The sequence below is a fragment of the Grammomys surdaster genome, unplaced genomic scaffold, assembly GCF_004785775.1.
Source record: "Grammomys surdaster isolate TR1022 unplaced genomic scaffold, NIH_TR_1.0 139, whole genome shotgun sequence".
NCBI lineage: Eukaryota > Metazoa > Chordata > Mammalia > Rodentia > Muridae > Grammomys > Grammomys surdaster.
The window spans coordinates 5,657,557-5,673,901 of NW_021604597.1; the positions used below are offsets into that span (position 1 = coordinate 5,657,557).

The window sequence follows — 16,345 nt, forward strand, 5'->3', positions numbered from 1 at the left end:
GCCCCCTCCCCCCCCCCCCCCTCCCCTCCTCTCCTCTTCTCTTCTCTGCCTCTTTTACCCTCCTGGCTTCCCTCCCCATGCTCTGCGTGTGGCTGGTCCCTCAGGGGGGAAGAGATGCCTCGACATGGACCCCCTGAGACATCCCCTTCCATCATTGGTTTCCTTCCATCATTGGTCCCCTTTCCTTCACTCGGCCATTTGGTATCTCTCAGTTGAGAATTCTTTGTTTAGCTCTGTACCCCATTTTTAATAGGGTTATTTGATTCTCTGGAATCTAACTTCTTGAGTTCTTTGTATATACTGGATATTAGCCCTCTATCTGATATAGGGTTGGTAAAGATCTTTTCCCAATCTGCTGGTTGACGTTTTGTCCTATTGACAGTGTCCTTTACCCTACAGAATTAAGGTGAATTTCAAAGTTACTGTTTTCTTTTTGGCCATGAGTGAGTCTTGTAGAAGGATCTTGAGTCCTTGTAGACGTAATGTCTCTCCTGGAGCTTCTGCTATGCATCTGGGTATTTATCAATAGATCTGTAGTAATTACTGCTGTGATGTCATATGTATGAATTGCTATTTTGCCTGCCACACTTTAGATATGCTGCCCTCCCTTCATTTTCCTGTCTCTGGATCATTTTCTTACTAGCTCCCATTATTTTAAGGCCACTATTAAATAATGACCTGTCTCTTTATTTCAGTCCTCTCCTTTGCACTCTTAACTGCCTGGGTATACTCAGCTGAAATGGACACTAAGTCTCTTCAAACTTACAAGGGCAAGTGTGAAATCCTCTCTGCCACTGTCTAGAATTTGTTTCTCTTCTTCTATTAATGATTTTACTGAGCGGTGTCACCACCTGCTAGCTTACTAATATTTGTGAATTCTCAAAAGTCCTACGTTGAAACTTAACCACTGACAGGATTGTGTTAAAAGACAGAAAGTTTGGTGACTGGATCATGAGGATGGACTCACAAGTAGGAGCAGGTGCTGGGTGAAAGAGGCCTAGGAGAAGTATCTTACCCAATCTCTCCCATGAAGACACAGCAGGATGGTGCCATCTGCAAGGAAGGGGCCTCCCAAGTTTAGCAGAGTTTAAGTCTGGGACTGCTCACTTTCTAAAACCCCAAGAAAAAATGCTTGGCATTTATAAACCACCTGGCCCATGGCACTCTGACATAGAAGCTCGAATGGAAAAAGATGCATTTAATTTAATATCATCTGTGTCTGCTTGCCCTCTTATCTTTTGAAGCCAAGATGACACCAAACCTTGTTAGTTATGTTTGGGGCATTTTTTCATTTTTTTCTCCTTTCTTTTGCCTCACAAAAAGTTCCAAGACTTCCATACTGTGGAGTAATAATTTCACCTGTACTTGGGACTGAAAGAGAAATACATATTTCTATAGTAAACATTGGAGAAAAATTTGAACAATGGGGAATAAAAGCAAAGCTGCCTCATCTTACTCCAACTTAACTGCAATTCCTATTTTTTTTCTGTCCCGGATTGCTTTTCTGTTATAAACACCATGATAAAAAAGCAAACTGGGGAGGGAAGGATTTATTTCAGCTTACATCTTGTAGTCCATCATGTAGGGAAGTCAGGGCAAGAACTCAGGGAAGGAACCTGAAGGCAGGAACTGAAGTAGAGGCCGTGGAGGAATCCTGCTTACTAGCTTGTTCCTGTGGCTTGTTCAGTTCTCTTTCCACTATAACCCAGGAACACCTGCCCAGAGGTGACACCACCCACAGTGGGCTGCACCCTCACAAAGCAATCATCAATCAGAAAATCCCTCTACAGACTTGCTTATAGGCCAACCTGATGGAGACATTTTCTCAACCAAGGTCCTTCTTCGCAAACAATTCTAGTTTGTGTTAGGGTGACAAACAAACAAACGAAAATCTAACAAGAGTAGCTTCTCTTCGATCTCAGACTCAAACAGGTGTCTACCTCAGGGCACATGTAGACACATGGAATCATGGGTAAGAGCACACACTCTAGAGTCAGACCAATCATTGTTTGAATCTTGGTTTTATCCTTATTAGTCATGTGATCTTGAGCAAGCTACCCTAGGTCATTATGCCTCAGCATGCCCTTCAGAGAGAGGCATGCTAGCATTGGGCTCATGGGCTATGGTGAGGACTGCAGGTGAGATAGCACGAATCAGATGGCTTGTCTGCTGTATGGCTGACTTACTGTTTTAAATTGTCTTTTCAAGCTTACTGATGAGTAAAGCTGCCTCTGGCCACTTGTAGAACAACTGTACATTTGTGATACTTTCATCTCCACTGTCTATTGGGGAGGTACTAGAACAAACTCAGGCCTATGTGCTGTGTACATGCTAGGAACATACTCTCTCACCAAGCTGCAGTTCCAGATTTTCTAATTTGACTTCCACAGAAACTCAGTGAAGTTTCATTGAGTAAACCATTACCCTGAAATCTAAGGGACTGGCCCAAGGTCCCAAGCTTACATAGCGGTCTTCAGCATGAATTTCCACATAGCTATTCCCACTAATAAGTTCATGATCTTTCAAGAAACCTTGAAAAATAACCCTGTCACAGCATCATATATGTGTCTGCATATGCATTTGTATGTATGTGTGCATAAGTATGTGCTTTTATGTATGTGTGTAGAGCTGTGTACTGACTCATTTTTAGTTTTCAAATTATCTCAGTGCTTCTAATGAACGTGCTTCTAAATTTGAAGTTTGCTGAAGATTTAAATGCCCTTAAATATCCAAAGATAATCTCAATTTTGAATTCTAGTTCTTCTTCTTTCAGAAGCTGATTCGTATCTGTCTGTGTTTCTATCAGCAGCCTAAGGGAGAGAAATGTTTTTTGTTTTTGCTTTTTTTCCCTCCCAAGATGCCAGTCTGTATAAAATAAAAGATATTAGATGTGAGAAATAGTGGGTTTTGTTTTTGGTTCATTCTCAATCATTCATCCATTGATTTGAAGGTCATGAGCAATTCTTGACTTTACTTAGAAAATGAGAAATGAAAGACTGAATGTGGGGGAAGGAAACGGGTTCTCGTGGGTGTAAATTTGAAGTTCTCTCTCTTTCTCAGGTGAAAGCTATGTCTGCGGCTCCATTGAGCCCTTTAAGAAGCTGGAGTACACCAAGAATGTGAACCCCAACTGGTCAGTGAATGTCAAGACCACCTCAGCCTCCCGGGCAGTGTCTTCTCTGGCTACGGCCAAGGGAGGGCCTTCAGAGGTTCGGGAGAATAAGGATTTCATTCGACCCAAGCTGGTCACCATCATCCGAAGTGGGGTGAAGCCACGGAAGGCTGTCAGAATCCTGCTGAACAAGAAGACAGCTCATTCCTTTGAGCAGGTTCTCACTGACATTACCGATGCTATCAAGCTGGACTCGGGTGTGGTGAAGCGCCTGTACACCCTGGATGGGAAGCAGGTAAGAGCAGAGCGTGAAGATTCTGATTCTATGGGCAAGAGCCAGGAAATTGGGAGTGGAAGCACACAGTGTGGACCTTAAGCACGTTTTGTTGGTTGTAGAAGGGACTGGGTCATCTAGTCATCAACAAACACTTGTTGATCTGAGGCTAGTTGAATGTTGGTACCAGACAGGATTAACCATCATAATAAAGAGAAAAGGCAGAGAGGGGGGATGAAGTGTAAATCATTATTTTTATTACTTCAGTAGTTATTTGCTTAGCATAATAGTGCTGTTCTGTCTTCTATTTTCAAATTTGACCTATGTCCTTTAAGGCCTGTAAGAGCCTTGAAGCTGACTAAGAGGCTGACAGAAACTGAGGCTGATGGGGGAAAATAGAAATCATTTGTTGAGCTAAGTCACAATTTATGATTCTATGTCTGAGGAATGTTCATTAGTCAGCTTAAATTGAATTGTAGAGATTTTTTAAAAAAACTCTACCTAAGGAATGGCATTCTTCCAGCTGGGCTACTGTAAGATTTGTCAGGACACAGATGGGGAACTGTAGGAAGACCCCACACTGCCTATATGCATGATGTGCTTGCTACTCACTTGGGGACTAATTGTCCTTTTAGTTTACAAGAATCATTTTCAACATTATTGCCTTTGCTTGAAATGTATGTTTTTGCAATATATTTTATTAGTATTTAACAGTTTCATGCAATATGTTTTGATCATATTTATCTTCTACTACTTCCTTTAACGTCTCCCAGTTCCACCTCCACTTCCTCATCCCCTTCCAACTTCCTGTGCTTTATTTATTTTGTTTAGAAACTCACTGAATTCAATTTGTGCTGCTTATGTATTTAAGAGTGTGGGATCACCCACTGAAGCGTGGTCAACTTTCCAGAGGCTTCTTCCCTGTAAACCATCTCACTTCTCCAGAAACCCTCCCTGAAATGTCGTTTTTAATGTGGCTCTTTTGAAGAGCTTTTTATCATTTGAAGGCAATTTGAAGGATTCGCATGATTTAGCTCATCTTAAAATCTAAGCTAGATTCATAATGAGATTTGTTGTATCAAGTAGAACTCTCATGAAAGCTCCTAAATGCTAACACAACTAAACTTACATATGAATGAGAATAGATGCTGATACTATAAAACATGTCAGTCATGAAGTCTCACTGCCCCAGGGATCCATTTAAATGTCCTAACTTATTAACATTCATTAGGAACAAAGGGGTGTGCCAGCTGTCTGTGAGTATTGACCGTCTTCTGCTTGTCTCATAAGGCTTGCATGTAGGTAAGGATTTGTGGGGTCATAGTCTCCATCTTACAGATCTAAGAACCCTGAATGTCATCTGTGTATCAGCAGCCAGCAAGTCCACCACGGGATTGTGAGTTACGGTGGCAGCAAAGAGATAAACAGCACATTTAGACATTTCAGCCCATTGCAAGTTGTACAAACATCCTGCAGTTCTGGATTTTTCTGAGCTGATTTTTTTTCCAAGATGAGCATTTACCTGTTTTCAGAAAAAGGTAAAATTCTAAGACAAAAAAACCCATTTATACTAAATGGAATGGGGGAACTATGTGGGTAGAGGAAAGGGACCAGCAATGGCTGGCACAAGGGACACAGGTAGGCAGCAGGGGACAGGCATGAAAGAGAACAAAGTGAGGAATGAGGCTAGCTAAGAAAGCTGTAACAAAGCCTCTTACTTAGTATGTTAATTTAATTAATTCAAAAGAATTTCAAATTATTTATGAGTGTTCCTCCCCTCTTCTCCATTCCCCCTTCCCTCCACCCTGTCTTCTGTTTTTTCTCATTTAGAATTTGGGATATTCAAAATACTAAATCACCCAAGTCAGGGACCACTGCTTCAACCAATCCTTGTAGCAACTAACCATTTACTTTCTTCTGAGTCGATAGAATATTCTCAACTATTTCCTCTTTTCTGAATTTCCCTAATGTCCACATTTCACAGCGGCTGTGCTTCCTATGGACCAATGTAAGCAATCAATGTGAATAATTCAGTACAATTGGAAGCAATCCAATGTTTAATACTCAAAGACTGGGATTCAAGTCTTGGGTTTGAAGCAGATGAATTCTGAAAACACGCACATGACTGAGCTTCATCCTAATCACCAATAAGACATGGCTATTGTTACTCTTGTGTTGTAGATCACTTATGGTTTCAGCCCTGACAGTGTATGTGATAGAATTGCTGGAGCATAGTAAGTATAACAGGTTTACTGAGCATTATTCTAAGCATACGGCGTGTACGAGCATGCTTAATCCCTGCAACAGTTAGACTCTTGTTCTTACTAAGTAGAGAAGTGTACAAAGATGTATTTGTTAAACACATTAAAAACATGCTTATAGACAGCAATAGTGGAGTTGGAATTTGAGCTGGTGTCATTTGAGGGCTTCTGCTGGTTATCATTATATTAGGGCAGATCAGGTCAGAGCATGGGATACCTGCAAAACTATTGAGAAAATTTTTAAATGGAATAGTGGCAGACAGCTTTCCATCATCCCAGGGAGAATTCTGATATAAAGTATAAAGAGAAAAGTATTTTGGCCCACAGATTTACAGGTGTTAATGACCAGGTTGTCCATTCCTCTGGGCCAGTAGCAAGACAGGAGGACTCTGTGGTAAGAACTCGGGCAGGTGAGCAAAGACATTCATCTCAAATCCAGGAAGTGATATGAAAAGGGTCACGAGGGGCCCGAAATCCTCTTCTAGGGTATATCTCCAATAACCTAAAGACTTCCAATGAAGATCTACTTCTTAATGGTTCAACCACCTGTGCATGAAACCAGCCTAGGTTTCATGAAGCCATTAAGAAACAGGCCTGTGGGGGATGTTCAAGATCTAAACTATAATGGAAGCATTTTCCCCAAGAAATCTCATTTGAATGTTTTCAGGATAGGGATGGATGGATGCAGGACAGACAGATAGGTAGACATTTAATCAAGATAGATGATAGATCATACCCACAGCAACTATACTGACTACTGGAATTGACTATATTTTTTGTGAAGCACAGTTTTCTGTGCAGAAGAATTAGATGACAGAGTCAAAGAGCATGAAGAATACTTACTTGAATTCCCAGAAGGAAAAAAAAATCCTTCTTCATGGACCCTAGGAGTTTTTGAATCATTTCCCTTCTAAAGGGAAATCTGCCCAATAAATAGTTCGTTCAGGTAGAATGTTTGGTCAGTTCTGGCAGAGACTGAGGTTGGGTACGCCTCTGAGAAGCAGCTGGTTTCTCTCAAGCCTTCCTATATAGTGACACTCAGTGTGTGATAATGGCGTCTTAACTCTGTGTCTTAGGTTTCTATAGCTGTGATGACCATGACTAAAGGCAACTTGGGAGGAAAGGATTTACTTTTTACATATGACTCAATTGTCAGACTCCACTGCTGAGGGAATTCAGGGCAGAAACTCAAGGAAGGAAGCTGGAGAAGGGGATTGAAGCAGAAGCCGTGAAGGAGTGCTGCTTACTGGCCTGGTCCTCATGGATCGCTCACCTTGCTTTCTCATACCGCTGCTCCAGGAACACCTGTCCAGGGGTGGCACCACACACTGTGGGCTGGGCCCTCTCACATCAATTATTAATTAAGAAAATGTACTGCAGGCTTGCTCACAGGACAGTCTGGTGGAAGAACATTCTCAATGGCATTTCCCTCAAAATGACTCTAGATTGTATCCAGTTGATATAAAATTATCCAGCACACTCAGTACCTGATGGCATGGGCACCTATGTGCTGCCACCAGGAATCAGTCTTAGGATGATTTGTCCCTAGACTTATTAGCACCGTCCTCTAACCAACTAAGTGACTTCTGCCACTCATTTATTTATTTTTATTTGCTTAACGAAGGCCTGCATCAAATCCATAAACTGGATGGAAAATCCAATTTGCAATGAATACTAAAAGGTAATATTTTTGCACCGAAGGGTCGGAACAGCTTATAAAATGAATGCCTGGGTGCTTTTGGCAGCTGTGTAGTGAGGAATGAGGATGACGTCCAAGCTGAAATGGTTCTGCTATCACCTTCTGGCAGCACACAGATGTGTTATGGTGGGAAACAGTTGATGCTGTGGGGTTAGCAGTCACAGTAAAGGCCGTGCCCACTGTTCACCGCTACCCAGAGGAACGGGGCACTGGAAGGCATAGTGCCCACATAGTGGCCTCCTAAAATTGCTGCCTTCCAGGGTTGCTTTAAAGCCATAGCGTCGGAGTTCATTCATCCTCCAGCACTTATTTCTGAGATATTTTTAGACTGAACTAAGGAAATCAACATACTGGAAATGTTTCGCTGCGTAAAGTGTCTATAGGAAGCTGCAGCTGGTTAAGATGACCACAGTGGCTCATGAACACAAGAACTGCCTAGCTAAAACATCTCTGTGCCCACAGCCCCCAGCCAGCTTTCAGGACCACTCTGCCCATCAAGGCATCAAGCTACCAGCTGCTGTGGCTGCCAAATACACACAAATATTTGCCAAGCCCTATTTTCAATGGTGCTTTATTTTTCTCACTCTTGCTGGAGGGCCTCTCAAAAAGCAAAGGGGACATGTGCAAATCGAAGTTGTACCCTGTCTCTGCACATCTCACAGAGGTTCCCAGAATCTGAGAGTCACTTCCTCTGGCGTGTCTTTGTGTTGGCTATTCTTTTACCCTGCCAAGCTGCCACCCCTGGAGGTTGTCTGAAACATTACTGTTTTAACATGATTAAGCTACAGAGATACAAGATTTAATATAAGCATAGCGTGTCTCTTGAATCTTTTTACGGAAATGTCAGTCTGGCTACCTCCAGCTGGCAATTCTTCTAAATTCATGGTTATTGACGCTTCCTTAGAAATATAAAGAACAGCAGTGCCCAGGAAGATCATTTGTACAGTGAAGATCATAGGCAAGTTACTTCCAAATGACCCCCACCCTCTCTGAAACACAGCAATGGTAACCAAATAGTCTGTAAGCGGAAAACATCGGCGCAGCTGCATCTGGAAGATATAGCATACATGGTGTTGCAGCATGCTCAGAGAACAGACGGGGTAAAATCAGGGGTGCTACATTTTTATTTGATAGACATTTCATATAAGCAGCACATATTGTAAAATCCGCCAGCACTAGCATGCTGGCACAAGTAAACAATTTATTGTTTATCCTATGTGAAAAATCTTCAAAGTCATTTGGCTAAATGAAAGTTTCTAGATAAAATGTAAGAAATTAGAATTCATAGGACCTGAAGGGGAGATTCCCCCATATCTGTTGGTAATACTGACTTTCTCTCTCTTTTGAAGAAAATAAAGCTTTTCTGTGATAGCTTTTATTCCCATTGCATGTTTAAACTCTTCATTCTGATCTATGTAATTTTTTTACTATTATGATTTATTATCTATATTGGGAAAATGAACTTAGTACCTTTTTTTAACTTTGTTTCCAATTAGTGTAAAAAAAAATAGTTTGACTGGTAATTTAGTTCCCATCCTCAAATGCCAGATTTAAATTTTCAACAAAAGCTTAGAGCACATGTTCAACTATCTTCCCAACTCACTGGATCTGGGAGTTGATGGAAATATTTTAGCCAGTTTCAAAGAAAAGTGAGATTAAAAATAATTATGACATTTCACTTGGAGAATTAAAGTGTTCAGAATAGGATGTGCTATTTTTGATGATGTGTGTTTGGTGGCTAATCAAGACTTAGGCACTACAAGTGTCCTTTTGTAGATTTTAACTCCTCTAATTTGGGAAGAGCTACATCCTCTTCTGCTTGCTGTAATCATCTATGGGTGCCTGCAGTAGTGTGTGCTCTAGAAGTGGTAGTTTTAACAAAAGTCAGTTTTCTAGGATAGGGACTACAAGCTCTGAACGTTCCAAAGCAGTTCTAAAAACCCATTTTCCAAAGGCACCTCAGTAGATTGTAGAGGGAGCTCTGATAGACTGTCTGGGGTTGCCTCCTAGTGGTGACTTCTGCTTCACAAAGGCTGGGAGCACATGGCCTCATCCCTGGTTAGGAACTTAGGACCCCATTGAGATGGTGGAAAAGCTCAAACTCTAAAGTCAGCTGTGGATGGGCTTCATTTTGGTCTGAAAGGCTAGCTAGTAGTTTCTCCTTAAGCATGAGAAATTAATCTAGATTCCCTGCCTGGTTCAAATCTTGGATGTCCCTCAGTGTTAGAGGCTCACTTCTCAAGCTGGAGGCTCTAAGAGGTGGGAACTAGTGCAATATCATTGGGAAATAGCATCAGAAGGAGCAGTAGGAACCAAGCTCCTTCTTTCCCTGCTCTCTCTCTCTCTCTCTCTCTCTCTCTCTCTCTCTCTCTCCCTCTCCCTCTCCCTCTCCCTCTCCCCCCCCCCCCCCCCTCTCTCTCTCTCTCTGTGTGTGTGTGTGTTCATGTTTGCCTTTGAAAATGTCTGCTTGATTTTTTTGTTGTATGTAAATCTGTGCACCTGTGTGCAGGTAAGAACACACAAATATAGTTAATCATGGAGGTCAGACATGTCAGATCCCCTAGAGCTGGAGTAAACACAGATATAAACTTCCTGACAAAGATGTTGTAAATGAAACTTGGTTTCACACAAGATAAGTGCATACCCTTCACCACTGAGACATCCCTTCAGTCCCTTCCCCTGTCCCTCACCCTGCAGCTATGAAGTGGTTTTACCATACCACATGCTCTCTGCCCCAAAGCCATGTGCCCAGTAGACCATGGATTGGAATTTCTAAAACCATAAACCAAAATAAACCTTTTCTCTTTCTAAATTGATTATCTTGGATATTTGTTAGCATATCGAGAAGATGACTAATATACTGGTGCTTTAGTCACTGTGCTGTTGCTATGAAGAGACACTATGCCCAAGGCAAGCTTTAAAAGGGATACTTTAATGAGACACTAGCTTACAGTCCATGATCATCATGGCAAGAAGCAATGGGAAGCATGGCAGCAGGCAGGCATGGAGCACAGGCAATAGTTGAGAGCTTACGCCCTTATCTACAGGCAGCAAGCAGAGCTCGAGCTCGAGCTAGAGCAATAGATAGATAGATTGATAGATAGGTAGAAAGACAGATAGATGGATGGATTGATGAATAGATTGGTAGATAGATAGATAGATAGATAGATAGATAGATGAATAGATAGGTAGGTGGATGAATGGATGGATGGACACACAGACATATAGGTAGATAGACACAGACAGACTGACACTGGTGTGGACTTTTGAAAGCTCAAAGCCCATCACCAGTGCTACAACAACGCCACATCTCTGAATTCTTCCTAAACAGCCCACCAACTGGGAAAAAGCATTCAAATATATGAGCATATGGGGCCCATTCTTATTCAAACTACCATAACCAGCTTACTTATTTAGAAATTCAAATCCTGTATATTGAATTTGGTTAGGATGAGGAATTTTGATGTATTATAATTTAAATATAGGTAGGAACAGTTACAGGACACAAAAGAGATAACACTGGTTTTGTAGACTGATAGATTTGGGTCAAAAGCCTGTCCTCTACCCAAGAGACAGTGAAAAATATTCTCCCAGTGGGAGCTATTAACTGTCTGAGAGTACTGTTTTATCCCTGTGTCATAAGAATAATAATGCCGATTTTATTGTCGTAGTGTTAAAGGAAGTAATGAATGTGACATATTTAACATTATGATTGGTTCCTGTTCTAGTTTGTTTCTCTGTTGCTGTGATAAAACACTGACCAAAAGCAACTTGGAAGGAAAAGACTTGTTTGGGTTACAGGCTACTGCCCATCACCAAAAAAAAAACTCAAGCTAGGAACTGAAAGCAGAGTCCACAAAGGGGCTATACTCACAGTCTTGCTTTCTGTCCCTTGCTCAGATAGCTTTCTTGTGTAGCCTAGCCCCATATGCCTAAGAATGGTGCCACCCACAGTGGGCTGAGTCCTCCTACATCAAATAATTAAGAAAATGCCTCACAGACATACCCACAGACCTATTTGATGGAGGCAATCCTTATTTGAGATTCCTTTTTCTCAGGTATGAATAGATTTTTTATCAATTTGACAAAAAATAAAGGTTCTAATTACTGACAATTGTTACAGTGATATACTAAGAGTTAAATTGTTTAGTCATTTTTGGTTTGAGAAAAATCATGTTCGAAGTATATGATTGGAGCCCTCTATTCAGCAGTAGCCCTTAACGATGACCAATCCACCCTCTCTCACACTTCCTCTCGCCTTTCCCCTTCCCCTTCTCCTTCCCTCCCCCCCCCTCTTCTCTCTCTGTTGTAAATGTGTCTTTCCTCATTGTCTTAGGGTTTTACTGCTGTGAACAGACACCATGACCAAGGCAACTCTTATAAAGGACAGCATTTAATCGGGACTGGCTTAGAGGTTCTGAGATTCAGTCCATTATCATCAAGGCAGGAAGCACAGCAGTTTCCAGGCAGGCATGGCGCTGGAGGAGATGAGAGCTCAACATCTTGTTCTGAAGACTGGCTCCCACATAGCTAGGAGAAGGGTCTCAAAGCCCACCCCCACAGTGACATACTTCCTCTAACGAGGTCACACCTCCTAGTAGTGCTACTCCCTGGGTCAAGCATTATATAAACCACCACACTCATAGAAAAAATTCCTGTAATAATACCTAGACCATGATATTTGGAATGAAACCTCTAAGAGCAAGTCCTGACTCTAACACTCACCAGAGTTGGCAAATCAAGCTCTCTGGATTTGTTTCACCTTTAAAGTTGTTATTATGACATGTACCTCATATTATTGAAGTTGTGGTAAATGCTTATATTTATGTTTTACATTTGTTTCCAGGATTTCCTAACAGTAACTAGTTGCTGGTAACTACTAATCACACTGGTTATGTTATACAGGAGCATAGAATTGGTCATTTTGTTTTGTTTCCTTTTTAACTGAACTACTAAAATAGACTATCGGTGTTTTATCAACACACTTATTGTCATTCAATTGTAAATTCAACCTGAAAGTTATTTTCTTTGCTTGCTTCTTTAATTGCACAGAATATTCCTTAAGGATATCTACATGTTGGTCATCTATTTAACCATAAGGCTATATTAATATTGTCAGTATCATTTGTTGAATATCTTCTCATATGAGCCAATCATTACTCATATTTACATTGAATATTATTACCATGATGATTTGACATATTTCTCTGAATTAGCAGCACTTTTTGGTTCCACAAAGCAAAACCTCCCACATTTCTGAAGATTCAGCCTAAAGGTTATCTCATGTATAGATGATTTCCTTGTTTCTTTGGAGAACTCTAATCTCTTGAAACCCATTCAACTGCTATTGCATATAACCTATAAGTCCTCATTATATTGGCCTAATGCATGTCTGTTCTTCTTTAAATTTTATGGCATGTGGGCAAAAAGTTATCTTGCTTGTCTCTGCATCTCCAAATCTCCAAGGCCTGACTTTGTAAGAGCTTTGTTCAGTTACTAATTTGATATCTCAGCAACTGGATGTTTTAGTTTGGGTTTCTATTCTTATGAAGAGACACCATGACCATGGAAACTCTTATAAAGGAAAACATTTAATTGGGGCTGGCTTACAGTTCAAAGGTTTAAGCTCATTTTCATCATGGTGATAAGCATGCAGGAAGACATGGTGCTGGAGAAGGAGCTGAGAGTTCTACATCTGGATTGGCAAGCAGCAGGAAGAGAAGGGTATACTGGACCTGACTTGAGTTTCTGAAACTTCAAAGCCCCACACCCAGTAATAGATTTTCTCCAACAAGATGCACACCTACTCCCACAAAGTCATACTTCCTAATGATACCACTCCCTATGAGTCTATTGGGGCCATTTTCATTAAAGCACACTGTACAACTCTCTAGTTTGTCCCTGGCCATGCTCATAAATTAGCACATTGCTTCCATTGTCCAGCAAAATGCGCACCTATAGCCGTGGAGGGTCAAATGTCGTATAGGTCACTGGTCACCTCAGGCTCCAGAGCTAAGCAGATTTAATATTTCCCAGCAGTTTAGCTAGACTTTGAGATGCCCATCTTGGTCATTGCTTTCTACCTTGAATGCCTACTTGTGAAACACTCTTAAGATAATTTATAAAACAAAATCCATCTCCCAGTTTGGGAGCACTGGGTGCAACTTTGTCCTGTGAGGGAGCAATAGAAAGATCTCACCACCTTAGTCAGACAGCCTGTCCTCAATCTTCTAGACACTGCCTTGGTTACACGGTGACGAAATGCACGGCTGCCTGACGGATTTAAAAACTGATGAGGAGCCAATAAGAGTCTCAAGGAAGAATCTGCCCCAATTATGAAGCTTCAAACCTCCAGAACTGAGGGAGTTGATGGTGTTAGCAATATGCTGGGACAGATTTCTCTGATTAACTTAAATTTCTGCAACCAAATTAAGCAAAAAACAACAGTTTCAGAAATTAAATGGAACTTTTAAAAACCCAATTTTAAATCTGAACTATGTTGCAAACAGCTTGCCCTAGAAACAAAAGAACAGATGGAAGATTTAATTTTTAATTGGTGTGTTCCATCACAGATTAATATGTAGTCAATGCAAAGAATTTCCATGTAAATGAGAAAATATTAAGATAAATTAAAATTACCCATAGCCTGATGGACAAGATGGCTCTCAGCCATGTTTTGGTCCATTTTCTTGGCTTTTTTTCTCTAATAAAAACTCTGCTTTGTATAATCCAGTTGATTTTCGTTATTTTGGTCCTTTTTTTGTTGGGTCTAGGTATAGAACTCAGGGTCTTGTACATAGTAGATGGTACTGGTCCACTCAGGCTAAAATCAACTGAATGCCATAGATGTTTTATTTTTTGAGATTTCTCACTAAAGTGGTATAGAGTTTTTAAAAGCTACTTATAAAACAGAAGCAAATTGTAAACAACTCTATATACTAAAACCATGACTGTTTCATATTCTTAAAAGTCCTCTAAGACAAGTGTCAGTAGACAGCAGCAATTTCATCCAAAGTCCCTCAATGCCAGACTTCAAATCACATGTCAAGAGATAACTGCCAGTAGGAAAGTATCCAGGCCTTCATATGAAATGTATTCCCGATGAAATCTAGCCTTGATAGGAGATGGATGCTGTCTGATAAGAAGATTTAATGGAGATTAGGGGATGCAGGGAATGATGAGCACACTGTGCAAATGCCAGCTTTGAAGAAGAGACTGATGCTTGTCATGACCAATGAGTCCATCCATACATGTGCTGCTGGGTGCGGTCTGTCCTTCTTCATACCATACACAGATGAGAATCGTCCCCATTCATCTTCTGGGCATCTTCAGTGGGCATGAGTAAAAGTCAATAAAACTCCCACGAGCTGAATTTAGATCATCGACTGTTGCCAAGTACAGTCTTACAAGTGAGGAAACTCTCAACATGGAAGATGCCCAAAGCACAAGGGCATTTTTAATATTTAATTTTAAATAAGAAATGGGAGAGTAAATAACCTTGAGGGTAATTTTCAGCCAAGGTGCCTAGATATTTAGTGGCAAGGATTTTATATCTCATAGACTTGCCTGCTGAGAATAGTGGATGAGGTAAGCCTGTGGAAAGTAATGGCCTCAAGTGGTTTTCTCCCAGTGTAGCTGAGGAGGCTAATAGGCAAAGAAGGTATCCCTACTTGGGGCATCTGTGGAGTGACATTGACTCCACACCAACCAAACACATTTAAAAGCCCAGTGACCCACTCAACATGGCCACTTTTGGGTAGGAAAGTAAAAAATAATGATTTTGAGCATCAAGTCAGGCCTCTGTATGGAAATCCAGGTCAGGTCATTGCTTCATTTCTCCTGGATGCTTGATGCTTTGCCCTGGGACAAATGGAATTGTCTCCATAATTCTCACCCCATTTCCAGACTCAGTGTCCTATGAAAGAACTGCATGGGAAATGGTCATGTTGTTTCTTGGCAAATCACAGGTTTTTTCTATAATAAAAATTCCTTCCGTTTAATTTGTATTTCATGTCAAATTGATATCCCTAATCACTTTGTATTTTAAAATAAACACCCTTTTATTAAATTATCATTACATGTGGTGACCTCGATGAGATGGTCAAGAAACGGAGACAAAAAATCATCTCTTTGACCTCTTCTAGTTGGAAGAAATCAAACCTCAAATATTTCATCATGCAGAATGTTGACAGTGACCATTAAACAGACCTCTTCTCAAGCTGGCTCTGTGAGCTGACTGCTACAGACAACTCTGTGGTTTAGCCAAACTGTATCAACCGTTTTATGTGGATTCTGTCAAGAAGATGACATCTTACTCTTCTTACCTGTGTTTTCTTGAAGAGACTACGCCTGTTCTTGCAACTTTCTTAGGTCAGAAAATACCATGTTGTCTGTGTTGAGCACATCACAGATGCTGAGAACAGTTGAACAGTTGCTTTTCAATGTCATTATCACATTTGCATATTCTTGTGGGTAGCAGAGGATTGGTAGAGTTAGTTTTACTTGGAAATGTCCTTGTAGTATATGGATAGTCTGAAGACACCTTTAGGCAGATTATCTTCAAATTTTCAGTAAGTTCAAGAGTGGTTTTGTTAATGCATTCAGAACCTAAATAATACAAAATCTTTAGCTTTGTGTACATAAGTACCATTAAATGGCTTTCATTAAAATTAATCCCTGCCCATAAAGCCTGTGGCCAATTTTAAATGACTTGAGAACAGTTTGTAACTGTCCAAATTCAATGTCATTAGCCTCTGCTTTCCCATGAAGGCATGCTGGCAGTCAGAGCAATGACATCAATCCACTTAAAACTTCAAGATCATCAAAAACAAAACCTCTGGGTTTCTGATATTGTCACAAGCACACACACATTTTGAGTACAGGAGAAGAGAAGGTATAAAACAGAGGATCTTACCTGTGGTTGTGACTCCTTTGACAAGCCTCTATCCCCAAAGACTTTATGCTACAGTTTATAACAGTTGCAAAAGACTAGTTATGAA

General features: G+C 40.7%; 1 protein-coding gene across 2 annotated transcripts in view; it reads left to right on the forward strand.

Moving 5' to 3' along the window:
- The window catches only part of Dclk1 (doublecortin like kinase 1), a 281,860-nt gene that overhangs the window by 11,682 nt on the left and 253,833 nt on the right, over nt 1-16,345 (forward strand). For both annotated transcript variants that reach the window (XM_028763452.1, XM_028763453.1), the window contains exon 3: nt 3,061-3,407. In XM_028763452.1, coding sequence (XP_028619285.1) covers nt 3,061-3,407 — 347 coding nt within the window. The remainder of the gene's footprint in view (nt 1-3,060; nt 3,408-16,345) is intronic.